This window comes from Triplophysa dalaica, chromosome 10 (assembly GCF_015846415.1).
Source record: "Triplophysa dalaica isolate WHDGS20190420 chromosome 10, ASM1584641v1, whole genome shotgun sequence".
Lineage (NCBI taxonomy): Eukaryota > Metazoa > Chordata > Actinopteri > Cypriniformes > Nemacheilidae > Triplophysa > Triplophysa dalaica.
The window spans coordinates 20,358,906-20,374,061 of record NC_079551.1 but is presented as its reverse complement, the minus strand read 5'-3'; the positions used below and the strand labels follow the sequence as shown (position 1 = coordinate 20,374,061).

Sequence of the window (15,156 nt, the reverse complement as noted above, 5' to 3'; positions counted from 1 at the left end):
TGACAGTACTTGAATCTAATCAGATGGTTAAAACATGGAATTTTGATATATACCCTTCAACTAAAAGTTTATTGTATTCATATATCTTAATGTTCTGTTGCCTCATTTCCAATTAAAATAAAACCATCATTGTAATGCAATTCTTAATTTTTTCTTTTCCATTCAGGGTTGAATTGTGACCCAGAAGTCTTTTGGATGCGCTTCTGGAAATTTACCCAAACAACTATTTCAGCAACCGCAGCCTTAGGTAAGAGCAACACAACCACACAAAGAACCATTGTGTGCTTGCTTTGAATAAACACAAAAATGATTCTTTAATGCATCCAAGATGATGCAACGTTTCCCAGGTACAGCAGTTTGATGTTTATTGCAAAATTTAATACAGCAAATCAAAAAGGCATTACAAGTGTTCCGCACAAGCATTTCCCACCTCCTGTTTGTATTTCGTTGGCTATCATTGTAGTATCTGGGGACACTGGGGCTCATCCATCCTAATAGCCATGGTTAAGTAAACACAGGAGTATAGAGACAGACCCATCTGTACGTTTCAACACAGTGCATTCCTCACATCCAACGCTTTTAATCTTCATTTGTACCTTGCACTAAAACTACAATCTGTAAACCGCTACATTGCATCTTATTAGAATCTTTAAGGGCTTTGAGATGTAATCCTTGTGGAGACTAGAACGTCTTGTTTTTTTGGGGGGGGTCTGAATAGGAGGTTTTTAAGGTGAAAGCACACAATGACCGTATGTGCAGCCATTGAATTCTTTCCACCTTGAAGGTTTGAAATAAATGCAATTAAGTTGTTTTTTTAAACAGTCAACTGTGAGTGTCACAAGATTATGTGCGCTTTAAAAACAAAAATCTGTTGGTGCAGTACCATTGATATAAATGTTTTCTCTTTGTTACGGAAGCCTCTGAAACTTAGGCGGGAAGTAATTGCGAAAGTTTCTTCAAAAGGCCTGTGAAGAATCGGCTAAACACAAACACATTTATCAAGCGCTCGACTTGCTTTTGAATCCGACCGTCTCGCTTTCATCTTTGGCCTTTCAATTTGCTTGACGAACAAAACAGACACTACCTTGCTCTTTGAAAATAAAGACAAAGGAGAGTAACATGTATAGCATGTGTAATTTATCTCAAGAACACATGAACGGTAAATAAAAAGAAAAACTGGAGCCCTGTTCTTGATCTTCGGCTGTCGACGGGGTTTAAAGGCTGCGGTGCACCGTGGGGGCTTCAGATCCTCGAAAACGAAAGGTTTTTGTGAAGGGCACTCCACGCTAAAGGTCACTGGCTTGAGGCTTCACGTTCTTTGATGGTAATGAGAGAGGCCTTATGAAAAAGCGCTAGATCCTAAACGAAAGGGATGCGAAATGGACACTGTGATACTACACTGGAGCCTATTAATCCTAAATTGAAGAAATGTATTATCCTTTCATAACCTATCTTCATTTGCTTGTCATTCTTGAAGCATGATTTATTTAATTTCATGGAACAATGTGAATTTTTGAGGCTTATTGAAAATGTATTGTCTGAAATAATGGCCTGTAGTATTGTCTTTTTAACCCATCCGCCTGGATATTCAAGAATACAGTCACAAAGCCTTTATGATAAATGAATGAAACACAGATTGCAGTCAACCTCAAAATGCAAAACGTACACAATACACATTATCAAGGAACCCACAAACATTCACAGTGAGAACACTTTTTAATACAAGATTCAATCATACAGTGTCTGAAGGCATTAATTGACCAACGCTACTGAACATGAAGAAAGTTTTCGTCATGATGTAGGTTCTTTCCTGGCCGCTCTTGCAGCAACCGTGTTTTTGTCAGAGCTCAAACAGCACGAAGGCTTCTCGCTCTGCGCACCACTGTTATTTGTAACACCCTGGCACCGAGGTCAAGCAACGTCAGCACCTTTAATAATTCATTGCTTTAATGTTCCGATTCAATCTTTTGTCAGCTCCGCTTGTCTTTGCGATACAGCTTGCACACGTGATAACATCGATGAAAATGAACAAAAAATTAAAAATATATCTCTGTGAATTACATGACTCATATACAACATACTAACCATTTCCCCTCTTCTGCCATACCAAAGGATTGTTTCAAAACGAATTAAATCAATACTAGATATACTGTAAGCTAAAACATATTGAAACGCGGACTAAAATACTGTAAATATGCATGGCTGACTGAAGGAAACCCTAAAGGCAACCTTCTGGGGTAAAGATTTAATCTTCAACTCAGGTTTTGTAATAAGCAGACACTTGTGTATATATATATATATATATATATATATATATATATGTGCTCTTGTTTTGACAGCATTCTTGGGATGGAGGAAAAACTATAATTTTTATTTGCAACGATAAGTGTCCTATTAAAACACAGCAGCAAACAACAGCCATTTTGTAATCTGCATCTTTGGTTTTTCCCCACCTAAACATTTATTCAGCTGTGGTTATGAAAACGTAGTAGCTCTATAGCTACGGACTCATAAATCATGTATTTTAACAACGATAAAAGAAACTTAAAATTGCTACAAAAACGCACTTCCGTTCTGATATTAGATACGTTAAGTTTGTCATATGCTGTACTGAGATGAAGCGAATGTTTGAAAGAGAATTTAAATGAAAGAAATTATACCAGCACTCTAAAATAAATGGGTTTAAATCATAGGCTCTTAAAAACATACTGCACCTCAATCACACTCCATTTTTACATCAACCCTCAATACATCTTGGCTTTCTCGCAGAGAAAAGGTACAAAAGCTGTCACTGGGTTGGTACCCTTTCAAAAGTACGCTTGTACCAAAATAGCGCATATTAGAACCTCAAAGGTACATATTAGGACATTTATAAAGGTACCACATCAGTGACAGCTTTTGAACCTTTTTCTGAGTGAAGGTAAAATGGAAGCATTAGGAAACAAATTACAAGAAGGGACCAAAAAACATTTATATAAAGTATTATCTGTGGAGAAATGTTTCAGACATCTCTGATTCAACGGGTTGTCAGTCTTCGAGGTTTCACACAGATCCTGCACGCTTCACACTAACCAACTGTAACTACACCACACTTTTATTATTGCAAATATCACTTCTGATTAAAAAAATAACTCGAGCATAAAACACAAATCAGAAAAAACGATTACAAAGAATATTTCTTTTTAACTGCAGTGTCATTAAAGCTTAATGCAAATCTAAAGAATTACATGTAAGAAAACAACCCATGATGAAAAGCTAACACTGAGGTTTTACAAATCGCAATACACTGTAGATCTGTTCTTAATAAACATTTAGAGATTGTATCAAAAACATGTAAAAAACATTAGATTTTATTAAGCTTTTTTGTAATGATTTTGTAAATGAAACCAGTTTTTTTCCTCCTTTCCCTTAAGCATTTGCTCAAGGTTTTTCTAATAACCATCACTATATATAAAAATAATCATCCCTCATCTAAACACACAGCTAGTTTTTCTCTATTTCTTGTTTTTTTACCATCTGATTTACACACTCTTGGACTATAAATACAGTTATATCCACAGGCAGAGAATATTATGTACAGAAGACACTTGCTGCAACACCACCAAGGCAAAATATGGCGTTCAACTGCAAACATATACTTGTGACGTTTAATAAATGATGCCATTGTGTAGAAGATGGGTTGCCGTTATCAAAATCTTCAGTCTTTATTTTGATTTATTTCGAGTGGATCCAAGGCATATACTCAATCATCACTGAAATATATATATATAAAAATAACAAAAATAAAAGAAACAAACTACAAATCGTCTCAAAGCTCTTTCTAATTAAATCAAGTCTTTGACTGTCTCAAGGGCTATCAGTAGCGTGAGTTAAACTGGTACAGTATATACGTGGTTCTGACTTGAGGAATTAAGGATGCAAAGATCCAATTAAATCCCAAGATTTCTCCATGGCCCATGAGAAATACGATTAAACGTGATCAATATCAGAATCTGGACTTGTCGGGTCAAAAGCAAAATCTGCATAGACAGCACACTCGAGACTACCACCTCCATTCACATAACTGAGGAGAGGATATAAAAGTGATGCATCTTATACATTGATCTCAAGTCAGAACTCACTGCGATATGTTGTCTGTGATTTGATTTTTATTCGTACTTCCCCAAGATCGAAGGGTGGAAAAAAGAAAAAGTAAAAAAAATATATATCATAAAAATTAATGTAGATGATCTAGCATAACAACTTTCAAATATACATTGGATTAAACAAATATCTCGATTTGGCTACCTCTTCTTGTAGTGATTTTAACTAGACATGTGAAGAACAATAAAAACAGTTTAATTCTGTGTTAAAAGGCAAAACCATAATGAATCGACATCCCACGAAACTGTCTGCATGGCTGTCCAAGCCCCTCCTTTTAATTCCCCTCTGTTATTGAATTTTTCTATGAAATCTTTTACACCTGCAGTCAGTTTTGTTGTCCGATTATATTATTCGAGTTTAACGAATTTAGAAGATAGAAAGAGTGCTGTTAGGCAAGGAGTTTGATTCCGTGTCAGAAAACAAAAACAAACCAAAAAACAAACAAACAGAAAAAAAATTAGTCAAAAAGCCCATCTAGACACAAAAGCGCCAGGACTGGAGGGTACTCCTCAACAGTTTAGCAAAAACCAGAGTAGTCAAGAGGCTGAGGTTGTTGTCTTTAGCAGATTATCCACGTAACCCCCCATAACTCCCACCACTCCTTTAATAAGAGTCCAGTTTAACAAAAACATCCCGTCACATTCAAACCCACATTCCCCATTTGCAGCACACCCTTTCAAACAATCCAATAATGCAGACAACACAACGGTTCGGAACTACGAAAGTTCCCTGTCCTCCGGATCCGGAGGCTCCTGCAAACATTAGGGGGGCACGTAAGGGGGTGGGGATCTGTAAGGGGTCATGTTCTTGGGGCGGGAACCTTTACCCTCCATCGGGACGGAAAAGGGTGGTGGAGGCTGGTAGGGTGGGGCATTGGGATCCTCATCGTGTAGAGGTGTGTACCCTCCCATAAGGTCCTGGTTTAGGGGTGTTGTCTCTGGACTAGCCATGTTGGGATACTCCGGTGGGGGAAGAGGAGGTTTTTCCTCCTGTAGGATAAGGGGCATGCTGGAAGATGGAGGCGGCTTGGAGTCATCGAGCTCATCCGCGAAAATGATGGGTACTCCTTTCTTGATGAAGGTTGCTTGGTCTTCGATAGTCAACTTGCCCTTGCGTTTCTTACGATAGCAGATCATGGCAATGATTCCTGCTATTAGCAAAATGGCAGCAACCACAACAGCCGGTATGACCGTGTGAAGATACACGTCGTCCGTGCTCTGTCTTCCCGCGCCCACGGCGGGAGTAACGGGAGATTGGGTCGGATCTGGAATCTCGCCCATTGGTACGAACATGTAGTTACGGCAGCTACCTGTACCTCTGACGGTGATATTTGAGGCCTTGAAGTCTGGCTCCATGATATGTTTGAAGTGTGGTAAAGGTCTCCCCTCGTTGTCAGAAATCCTTCTGCTTAAAAGCTGTATTTGTTCTTTCGGGCAGGGGTTTTGAGGAAGGCTGTTGTTGGTCCATTCCACTATGATGGAGCCCTTCATGATGTTCTTCAAGGTAACGGTGCTGCTGTTGCGATCGCCAAACGATTGGGCGAGTTTCTTTACAAGGAGGATCTTCTTGTGAATGTCATTTGTGACAGTACGCGCATCCCCATCAAATACGGCTGTGAACAACACTGGCGGCTTATTGTTGTTTCCCCAGCGATTGACACGGACCTCAAAGGCATCGATTGCGTATAGACCTCCTTTGTCTGTTGCCTGCATAAAGTACTCATGCTTTCCTTCGTGCTCTTGATTGGGTAATCCATAGAGCAACTGGCTTGTGCTATTGAACTGTATCCAAGAATCATCCCCGACCAAATCGTTCCCGAATCGCAAGGTAAGCTTCAACCTATCTGTAGTCCCGTCCTCTTTGTCGAAAAACGTATCCGGCGGAACCTTCACCTCAAAGTACGTGCCCACGTAGGCGTTCACCTGATCAATTGGGTTCTGGAGCTGGGGTTTAATATTGCCATTGGGCAAGACAACAGCGGTAGTTGTTCGTCTCGGGGCCTTGGTTGTAGTTGTCTTGGGTATAGGGGTCGTCTTTGGCTTCCTCCCTGGTCGTTTTGTTGGTTTCCTAGTGGTGGGTGTGGCTGGGGTCACGGAAGCTCCAACGTATACAGGCCGGGTCATGGTGGGCTGAATGGTGATTGTGCTGGTGGTTTCCATGACTCGTGTTGGCTGAGGGGGGCCTAAGGTTGGAGTATAAGCGATTGGTTCTCGCGGTCGAAGGGTTGGTTTCGCAGGGAGTGGGACCGGACTGCGAACTGGTGGGGCAGAACTTTCAGTGGTAGGAGCAATGGAAGGAGATGTTGGTGTGGGAACAATACGAATCGGGGGTTCAGGGTAAGCTGTTGGGGGGAGTAATGAGGGAATAGGAGTTGGGGTGTTGTTCAGCTGCCTTCGCACCCTTTTGGGCACATGGGGCTTCTTGTTAGCGATGTGCCACCCAACGACAGGATATTTCAACTGTGCGGACATGGTCCCTTCTTTAGCTGGAACCTGAACGCTACTGATATCAGGTATGCTGCTTTGATCCAGATTGCAGCCCAGTTTCCAGGACAAAAGGGCACCGTTTTCCACAACCTTTTTGGCATTTCCTGGTCCCGCCATAAAAGCAGACATGTCAAACAAACGGTTATTAACCACGGGCAAAATCTTCATGTGCTGCAGCCCCATGCCGGAGAATTTCTTCATTTTGGCAAGTAGCTCCACCCTCTGCTTGGAGCTCATCTTATTGAGGTCAGCATCCAGAATGACAGTAAGCACTGTGACGGGCTCCTCATTACCGCAGATGAAAGGCTGTGCGTCGTTGCTGGCCGATTGAATTGCGAGCTGAAAAGGGTCAGTGTCAGCGTGCTCCTCTGGGTGCACCTCAATGGAAAACACATCTGGGCTTTGGGAGACTCTACTCTCATTGGAAACAGAAACAGAAATGTAGTGAACGCCCTTGTCTGTCTCTAGAGGAAGGCCTTGAAGTGTGCCACTCTCCGCATCCCAATGCAACCATGCTGGGAGCACATCTTTGCTTGCTTCTGTGATCTGTAAAACAGAAAGAAAGAAAAAACTGAGTGCAACTGAATGATTCGCATTTAAAATACAACAGGACAAATATGCTTGAAGGGATGCAATGGCAAGCCAAAACACTTATACCTGAAAGTAAGTGACTAATAATTATTTAGATGAATCAAAGTTCTTTCATTTTTAGTTTTCATATTCAGTCTTTTCCTTGCAAAAGCAAAAATTCTGCATCACGACAGGAGGGGAGAAGACTATAATGAATGAGCCCTCTTAGTGGCATAGAGCTCCCTGCAGTACGAAATACTCCACCAGCTGGAGAGCTGTTCAATGAGCGCTCAGTCAAAAATAACCAATAATGAATCAATGGCATTGAGATTCATTACCCAAACAAGCCTCTTTACAAATACAAAAATATGTTTTTTGCTTCTAGCTCTGTGAAGGGATAGTTCACCCCAAAAAGGGAATTTTACTAACCCTTTTAAGCATATACAGGCGTTTTTCTGTGATTTTATTCTGCGAAACGGAAAAGGCCAACCTTAGTGAACAGTCTCTTGTATTGCATCTTTTTTTTCACAATGGCATTGCAGCACGAATGAATATACATTTTTGGTTAAATTCTCTCTTTGTTTGTTTTTAATTTCTGATTCTTACATTATGCTAAGCCAGCGCTAATGAGTCGGGTCAATAAACTCTAACCAGTACTCAGCAGTCACTAAGGGAATGGGGGGCATCAGCAGATGAGCTTTTATTTCAATTGATGGGCTTCAAAGGTTTAAAAAAAAATCCACCAGCTCCTTTTGAATGTCCTCATCAACCAGTCAGAGCATGCATGCGCATTTGATCGTGAACCTGTTTGATAGGTTAGAGAGACGTTAATAATTCAGGTTGGAGTCTAATTATAGTCTGATCTGTAGTCCTGCTGATTGATAGTGCGTTTAAAACACCAACGTTGCTGCACTTCCAATGGTACGTGATTTAAACCAATCTGCTTAAAGGGTTAGTTCAAATAAAAAGTTTTCCATTTCCTTGCCCATGCTGCTCCAAATGCGTGAGATTTTTTTTCATGGATCACTCAAGGCACAATATTTACGCTCCAGGAGTTTATATAAAGTAAAATGAAGGAAAAAATAAGAAAGCATTATAAAAGTAGACCTTATAACTTGAGCACTATATTCCAAGTATTTCAAATAGACGAAAATGAGTGATCGAATGCGTTGCTTGCCCGATATAAAATTCCTGCGAATTAAATTTATAATAGCAGAAAAATTATATATTGATCAGTTTGGCAGTCGCACCAGCGCGGCCATTAAGAAAAATTGGTCGCACTGGCAGTCTACAGCCCTGAAATAAAAACAACACATGTTCAAAGTTTATTGAGTCAAGGCCCAGGAGAATGACTGCTGACGTCAACAGCATGGGGATGAAGAAATATTAATGCCTGATAAAACAGTAGTCAATGTTTTTTATTTTTCACGTGAACTGTTTTTTTGTATATTAGAACAAACCTTACCTGGCAAGCTGTAGTTAGATTTTTGACTAATTTATCGAATTAATTATAAAATAAAAAGTTCAAAATCAATATTAGTGTTTGATTTTTGTACTAAATAATATTTTGAAGACTTTATTTGCTTTTAAAGACCCCTTGAGTAAAATAAAGTATAAATATGCCTTTAGGGGATCATTTATAGCCTTTTCTGCCTTTTTTTTTGAAAGTAAGATGACACCTGTCATCATTTATTTACCCGTAAGTCATTCAAAACCTGTATATAACTCTAAAAGATTTTGATAGTCAATATGGGCCACTTCTGTTTGGTTAACAACGTTGTTCAAAATATCTTTTGTATTCTGCAGTGAAAAGTCACACAGATTCGGAATAACATGAGGATGAATAAATGAAGAATTTAAGTGAACTTTCTTTAAGTACGTTTTCCAAATACTCAGTTCAGCACAAAACAGTGTTACGGAAAGTCTTCACCTCCTCCCTCTGAAACTAGAACAGGACCGTCAGCATGAAAAAATACCCAGCACACTGCCACACACACTGACATTTAGGGAACCACACAGTTTCCATAGTGATGATTCATACAACCCACACTAAAGACGTATAACTTCTGCCAAAGGCATGTTTCTCTTAACTAAAGAGAGCAACGAGAGGGAGGATTTTGTTAGTTGGGGAGAGTTATTTCTTTTATACGTTGCTTGCCGTTGCATGCCAGGGTGCTTGTGAACAGCATTTATAGAAAATACAAGAGAAAAAGATCCTCTACATCCCAGAGCAGCAAAGGCAAGGGACCATCTATAATTTAACAAACTTTAGGACCACTAATCTCTATAATAAGGTTGTTATACCAAAACCTAAAAAGCTCTGATGAGAAGAACAAACTTTTTCCCTCCTGAAATGAAGGAATTACATGACTGAATCCAAACTCGCCTGGTTGCGGGGCGAATAAAGCCGCCCATTGTTAAGGCACACTTGCGGAGGAGACTGCCAGAAGAAAAGATCCCATTGTTGGGACATGAAGACAGCTGAAAAGATAAGATTCATAGTTCTGAAGGAGTAGGCTCAGGCATGTCTTTGTCTCCGTTTCTCTCTCTTAATATCACAAAGGCAGGGGGGCGAAGGAACTGGCTCGGAAATGTTCACCTTCAGTTTTGCCGGGCGGATGTTTACAAGAACCGACCCATTTGGTTAAAAATGAATCGTGACCTCTGAATTCATTGCACATACTTCTTTAAATAAAGGGGCTTCAAATTTTGTAAGGAGAGCAGGATTTGGATTCTAATTTCGATAGAGTGACGACAAATCTTTCATCTAGGGAAAACCGCCTTTTGAGCGGACCGCAGAACGTGACCCATTTCACAGCCAAAAATGACAAACGAAATGTGGGGTGTGTTCAGGTCGCCTGAGAGAGGGATTCGTGATATCCGTGTGGCAGAAATAAAAACAGCCTCGAAGCGGCCAATGACGGCCCGTTTCGGCTCCCTTCAATGAAAGTGATCGAACGCTAGCCGATTCTGCACGCTGACATTCTTCGGAGTGAAAGCAGCAGAATAAAGGCTCACCGGGAGAGCTGCTGTTTGTTTATATTAAAACTTTAAATTGCCATTCGACGAGGAGCGAATGTCAGCTTTTGATCTATGCGGCGGAACAAGCATGAACAAAGAAATACAAAATCCAAATGTGCAGGACGGGGAGAAAAGACATTCAGGCGCTGAAGATAAAACTCATGAATGGTAAGCAGCGTTGTTATCCTGGATTGTTATTGGAACACAGTCACGTTATGAAAGAGGGAAAATTACAGCCGTTCGGACAGACTTGCGCATGCAGCGGCACGACATTTGAATTTGACATGGTCCCATTTCCTATAGTCATTTTAGCAAAATAAGGGCAGGAAGAATAAAGAGTAGCACAGGAGCTCATATATGCAGCAAATCCTCAGAGCTCCATTTCCAGAAACAATCACAAGGAGAACAGTCAAGGACACTTAACAAGTCAACCCTTCCCTGCCCTCTAGTGGACATAAACCGGACCGCAAGGCAGTCATTCAGATTCATTCTGGTCCTTTCCCTTTTCAAACGCAACTAAAATGAGGCAAGACAGGACCTTGTTTCTGGAAACGACAGACCGCATAAAGACTCTGGGAAAGGGCAGCGGTGCGGCACAGTAATCCCATCTCTCGATGGCACTGCCCCGGTTGCTATGCAGACCATCTCGCTCTTAACAAATAAAACGGCAAGCACGGAGCTATCTCGAGTTACTCGCATCTGCACATCAACATATAGTTAGTGACTCCAAATTTCCAAAGCCGTTTTATTATGGGCTGGAGGGGTACGACTTTTCCACTGCCTCGCCGCTGAAGCTAATTATGTTTCAGTGCCAGTCTGTGTGCTGAAGAAAGGGAGGGGCGGGAGACGACGAAGATTCTTGCCGTCACGGACGAGCGGGAGAGGAATTCAGAGAAATAAAAGGGACGTGGAGAGAGAGAGACATTCTCTTGTTCAAACAGAGACGGCATTAGCGGCAACAGAAACATCTGCCTCTATTTATTAGAACCTGAGAGATGTTCGAGCGCTTGTCAGTTGCCTTCGACTCCAGCTTTGTGCTTTTATTTATGTTCGAAACTGGACAAGGGGGATGTTTTCGAGACCAGCTTTGCTTTGCTCTCTTTAAGTGTATCCCCTTGGTTCTTTTGATAACAACGAAGCGAGAAATGGGAATGCATGAAGTAGGTCAGTGACTTCAAAGGGTGCACAGCGAGTTATTTACCAATATCTGAGGGTCCGAGCGTTACGTGCAAATTGTAGTGATGCTTTCGTTGTGAACAAAACAACAAGGACCTGAGTGACTGTGCCCTTCAAAATATGCTTAAAAACTGCAGGACTGACATCAACAACAATAAACATGGCAACATATTAGTGGGGTTTGTTGGGAGAAAGCATCACCATTACTGAACATATTCAGGGATATAAATAAATCGAGTCCTGGACGAGAATATCACTGAAACTTGGGGGTGGGGCGGTTTTAACTAGGATCAAATTATAACCACCAAAACATACAGAACATGCTTGACATAACCCACAATATCTTTAAGGAATAGTTACCAATGTTCTCCAAACTATCTTCTCTTGTGTTCTGCTTGAGAAAGAAAGTCGTGGGGTGATTAAATGATGAAAGATTTTTTATTTTGGGGTTAACCATCCCTTTGACCTCATTGCTATGAAAAGCCCTGGCAACCAATCACAACAATACGACAATCGCATCATCTCCAGAAAATAAAACATCGTGTTGATCTTATAAATAACATTGTATTCATAAGCATAATTCATGACCTCGCTGTCTTTCATTTCAATGAATACAAATGTATTTATAGATGACAGAACCGAGTTTAAATGGCATGAAGGCAAAATTCATTGCGGGCTATTGGTCTGGACAGGTCTGAATGGTTATGGAAGGGAACAGCTGTAGGCAGCTTTAACTGTTGGGCGTTAGATTCTTTGGCACAGCTGTCAAGACAGATTTTCCCAAAGTGCACAAAGGGGCTTGTGGTTGCGACTTAAAAATGCGCTTGACAGGGCAGAAATGATCCAGTGAATGTAGGATTACACAGCAGGCCGGGGAGAACCGCCCAACATTCAGACGGGACAGAGGAACACAATGAACAGAAAAGGGCAAAGGTCGTGCTTTTAACAACAGCTAACAGGGACTGGTTAGTAGAAATGGGCGCTGGGTGGTCAGCAAGTCACCTGGTCAGACTGACATTGTGTTTTTGACCATTAGTGGGTCGAGTCGTTTTCAAACGTTTTGAATGGTAGAGCTTGTATCATTTTAGACATCTGAAAACAAATATAAGCACTTATGTTATGCATCTACATTTATGTGTATGTCCCATCATGCATGCAGACCACATGTTCGCAAGTAGTATTGCGTTATTACAGAGACCACCACATTTTATGGTCCATCAATCATAAGCATAGCGTAAAATACGATTTTAGCAGCGCTCGGGGCAAAGAAGTAAACTGAGTAAACTGTCTGGCGAGTGTTGATACAATATACCCGCTGGAGTCCTAGAGGACAAATTTGTTAGCATACATTTGCAACACATCTGAGGTTCAAAAGAAGAGCATCTCACCTTTACTTTGCTCCCGGAGCCCTTGGCTTTGACGGGCACTTGCATTTGGAAAACCCTGCCCACCACCGCGGAGGAATCCGGCAAGCCGCTGGGCTGCGACATGCCCGCTTCCGCCTCCCGAAGGTCCGCCTGCATGGTGGACTGCATAGATGCCTCAAGCTGCCTCACGTCGCCAAGCACATCCCAGGATGCCCTCACATCCGCAACTAAAAGCACCATCACAGCCAGCAGCACCAAATCAGTCCTGTCCCCCAGCATGGGGCGGCCGGCATCCCGGAACTTCCTCAGTTTATTGCGCATGCCTGCTTTTATTTTCTCTCTCTCGCACAAAAGAGGACGTCCAGTTGAGGGGGCAGCATGCACCCCGCCGAGTCCAAAAGTACTGATCCTCTTTTGAAAGGCTCAATCCTTTCGTTTTGTTCTCGATGTCGGCCCCTCTTCCCTCCTTTTGTCAAAGCGCCCTCAGTGGTTCTCAAATCCCATAGTTTAGGGGCTGCCTCGAAGACCTGTGGTGAGAAAGAAAAAGAGAGGAATTCATTAGCAGGCATTTCAATAGCAATAGAACATACCGACATGTCTGACTGAGGCATCCGTAACGTATCACAACAGCGTCGTAAATCACGTTGGGTTAATGGTATAAGCCGGATCTTATTTTTTTGGTGCCTGGTAGCGTCAGGGATTCGCACCGGTTGCTTACCCACATACACACACAGGTGGATCAAGACTAATCTGATTACCATTCACAAATTTCTCTTGCTTTTTTCCCTGACGCACCGTGTCTTTCATTTGCTCCCTGCATTTTGTGTCAATGCACATCAGGGTTCAACAATTTTTTTTTTTTACTACAGACAGGGATAAGCCAGCAAGTACTTTTATATCAACATTAAATCAACAATTTTTTGAAAACTATTTCATTTTTTAAGATAATATTTCAAATAAACATTTTATTCAAGTTAATATTGCTGAATTAACACGTACATAAATAAACATACATTGCAATCCGATTTAATATGTATTGAAACTATTAAAATATTACAAATTTGCAATATTACTAGATTCTAGTTTTTAAAACTTAGTTGTAATAGTAATACTTCAAATAAGTTACTATTTCAAATTACTTCCAAAAACATGCAAATCAGGTTGATGTAGATAGAGGAGAGACATTGGATGTAAATTGGGATGTACAATAGATACTTAAGATATATTTATAAATTGACTATGTTTATAAATATACAGATTATACATATAAAGAATAAACAACGTTGATTGCAAACATGATGTCCTGAACAAGTTGTTTTTAATTTAAGAAAACCAATCTCATCTATATAGCTCCATGAAGTTAAGCTCTGTCAAAAGCCCCCTGCACAGGAAGACTAAATGCGTCCATAAGGGTCAAAATAAATGGTCTGCCAGCACGACCGACCGGTTCAAACACTTGAGAAGAATGCATACCGACCGAATTGTCTCATGGGGGGCTCTCTACACTCTAGAGGTTTGTTATTCATGCAGGTCTTTCATTCAAAGAAAGCGAGGAGGAGAAAGCCCGCGGTGAAGGGATGGGGTTTAGTGCAGGGTGGGCTACAGATTTTACGCATGTGAAGAGGGAGCAGCACCGTACAATGCAGATGATTTCCCCAGAGAACCGCTCTCGAGCCCTGTCGTCCAACCTATGAACGAGAGGAGCGGATATAAGAAAGGTGGGGCGGTCTCTCACGCTCTCTGTCTCTCAAGAGGAGCTTCTTCTGAAGAACATCATCGTCAGAAAGGACAACATCGTGGGTGCGACTCGCCCTGCTATCCTTCTGCGATTCATTCTAAATACCAGCGGGAATGTTATCTATTTTACAATGATCAAACAATAAGTCCCTTTTAAAAGTCTGGTTTATTTTGCCGTCTCAACCAGACGCTTGCAAAACATCGTCACGAATGTTGACAAAGACATGGAAGGGAAATCAAAGACACATGGGCAATGGAAAAATAGAACTACTGTAGGGAACAAAAACATTTAAAGGTTGAGATAGAACATAAGGTGCGTTTGTGGATTGCCGACCCCTGAGACGAGTAAACTACAGCTGGAATTTCAGAGAACGTATTACAAAAACATCAGATTCACTCGACGGTTTGCAAGCCAAGAATCATCAAAGGCTGACAATCACCTGGGCTGCTTCCTGTATAGACTTTGAGGTAAAAGTAAATCTAAATCCGATCCGTTCGGTTCAATAAGCTATTCATTTCAAGACACCACAGGTTTAGTGACCAACTTAAATTGGTGCAGCTCTTAAGAGCCACGGACTTCATCCGGAAAGAGTCAGTGAATGCAGGGAGAAGACAGGTACAAACACAAACTTTCATCATGTTATGCAAGATCATAA

The 15,156-nt window shown here is 41.2% G+C and overlaps 1 protein-coding gene across 5 annotated transcripts in view; it reads right to left on the bottom strand.

The window, feature by feature from the left end:
- Positions 1-3,076: 3,076 nt before the first annotated feature.
- dag1 (dystroglycan 1) overlaps positions 3,077-15,156 on the bottom strand; it is a 363,385-nt gene continuing 351,305 nt past the window's right edge. For all 5 annotated transcript variants that reach the window (XM_056759078.1, XM_056759081.1, XM_056759079.1 and 2 more), the window contains 2 exons: positions 12,785-13,290; positions 3,077-7,175 (listed from right to left, as the gene is read on the bottom strand). In XM_056759078.1, coding sequence (XP_056615056.1) covers positions 4,905-7,175; positions 12,785-13,084 — 2,571 coding nt within the window. In that variant the 5' untranslated portion in view covers positions 13,085-13,290 and the 3' untranslated portion in view covers positions 3,077-4,904. The remainder of the gene's footprint in view (positions 7,176-12,784; positions 13,291-15,156) is intronic.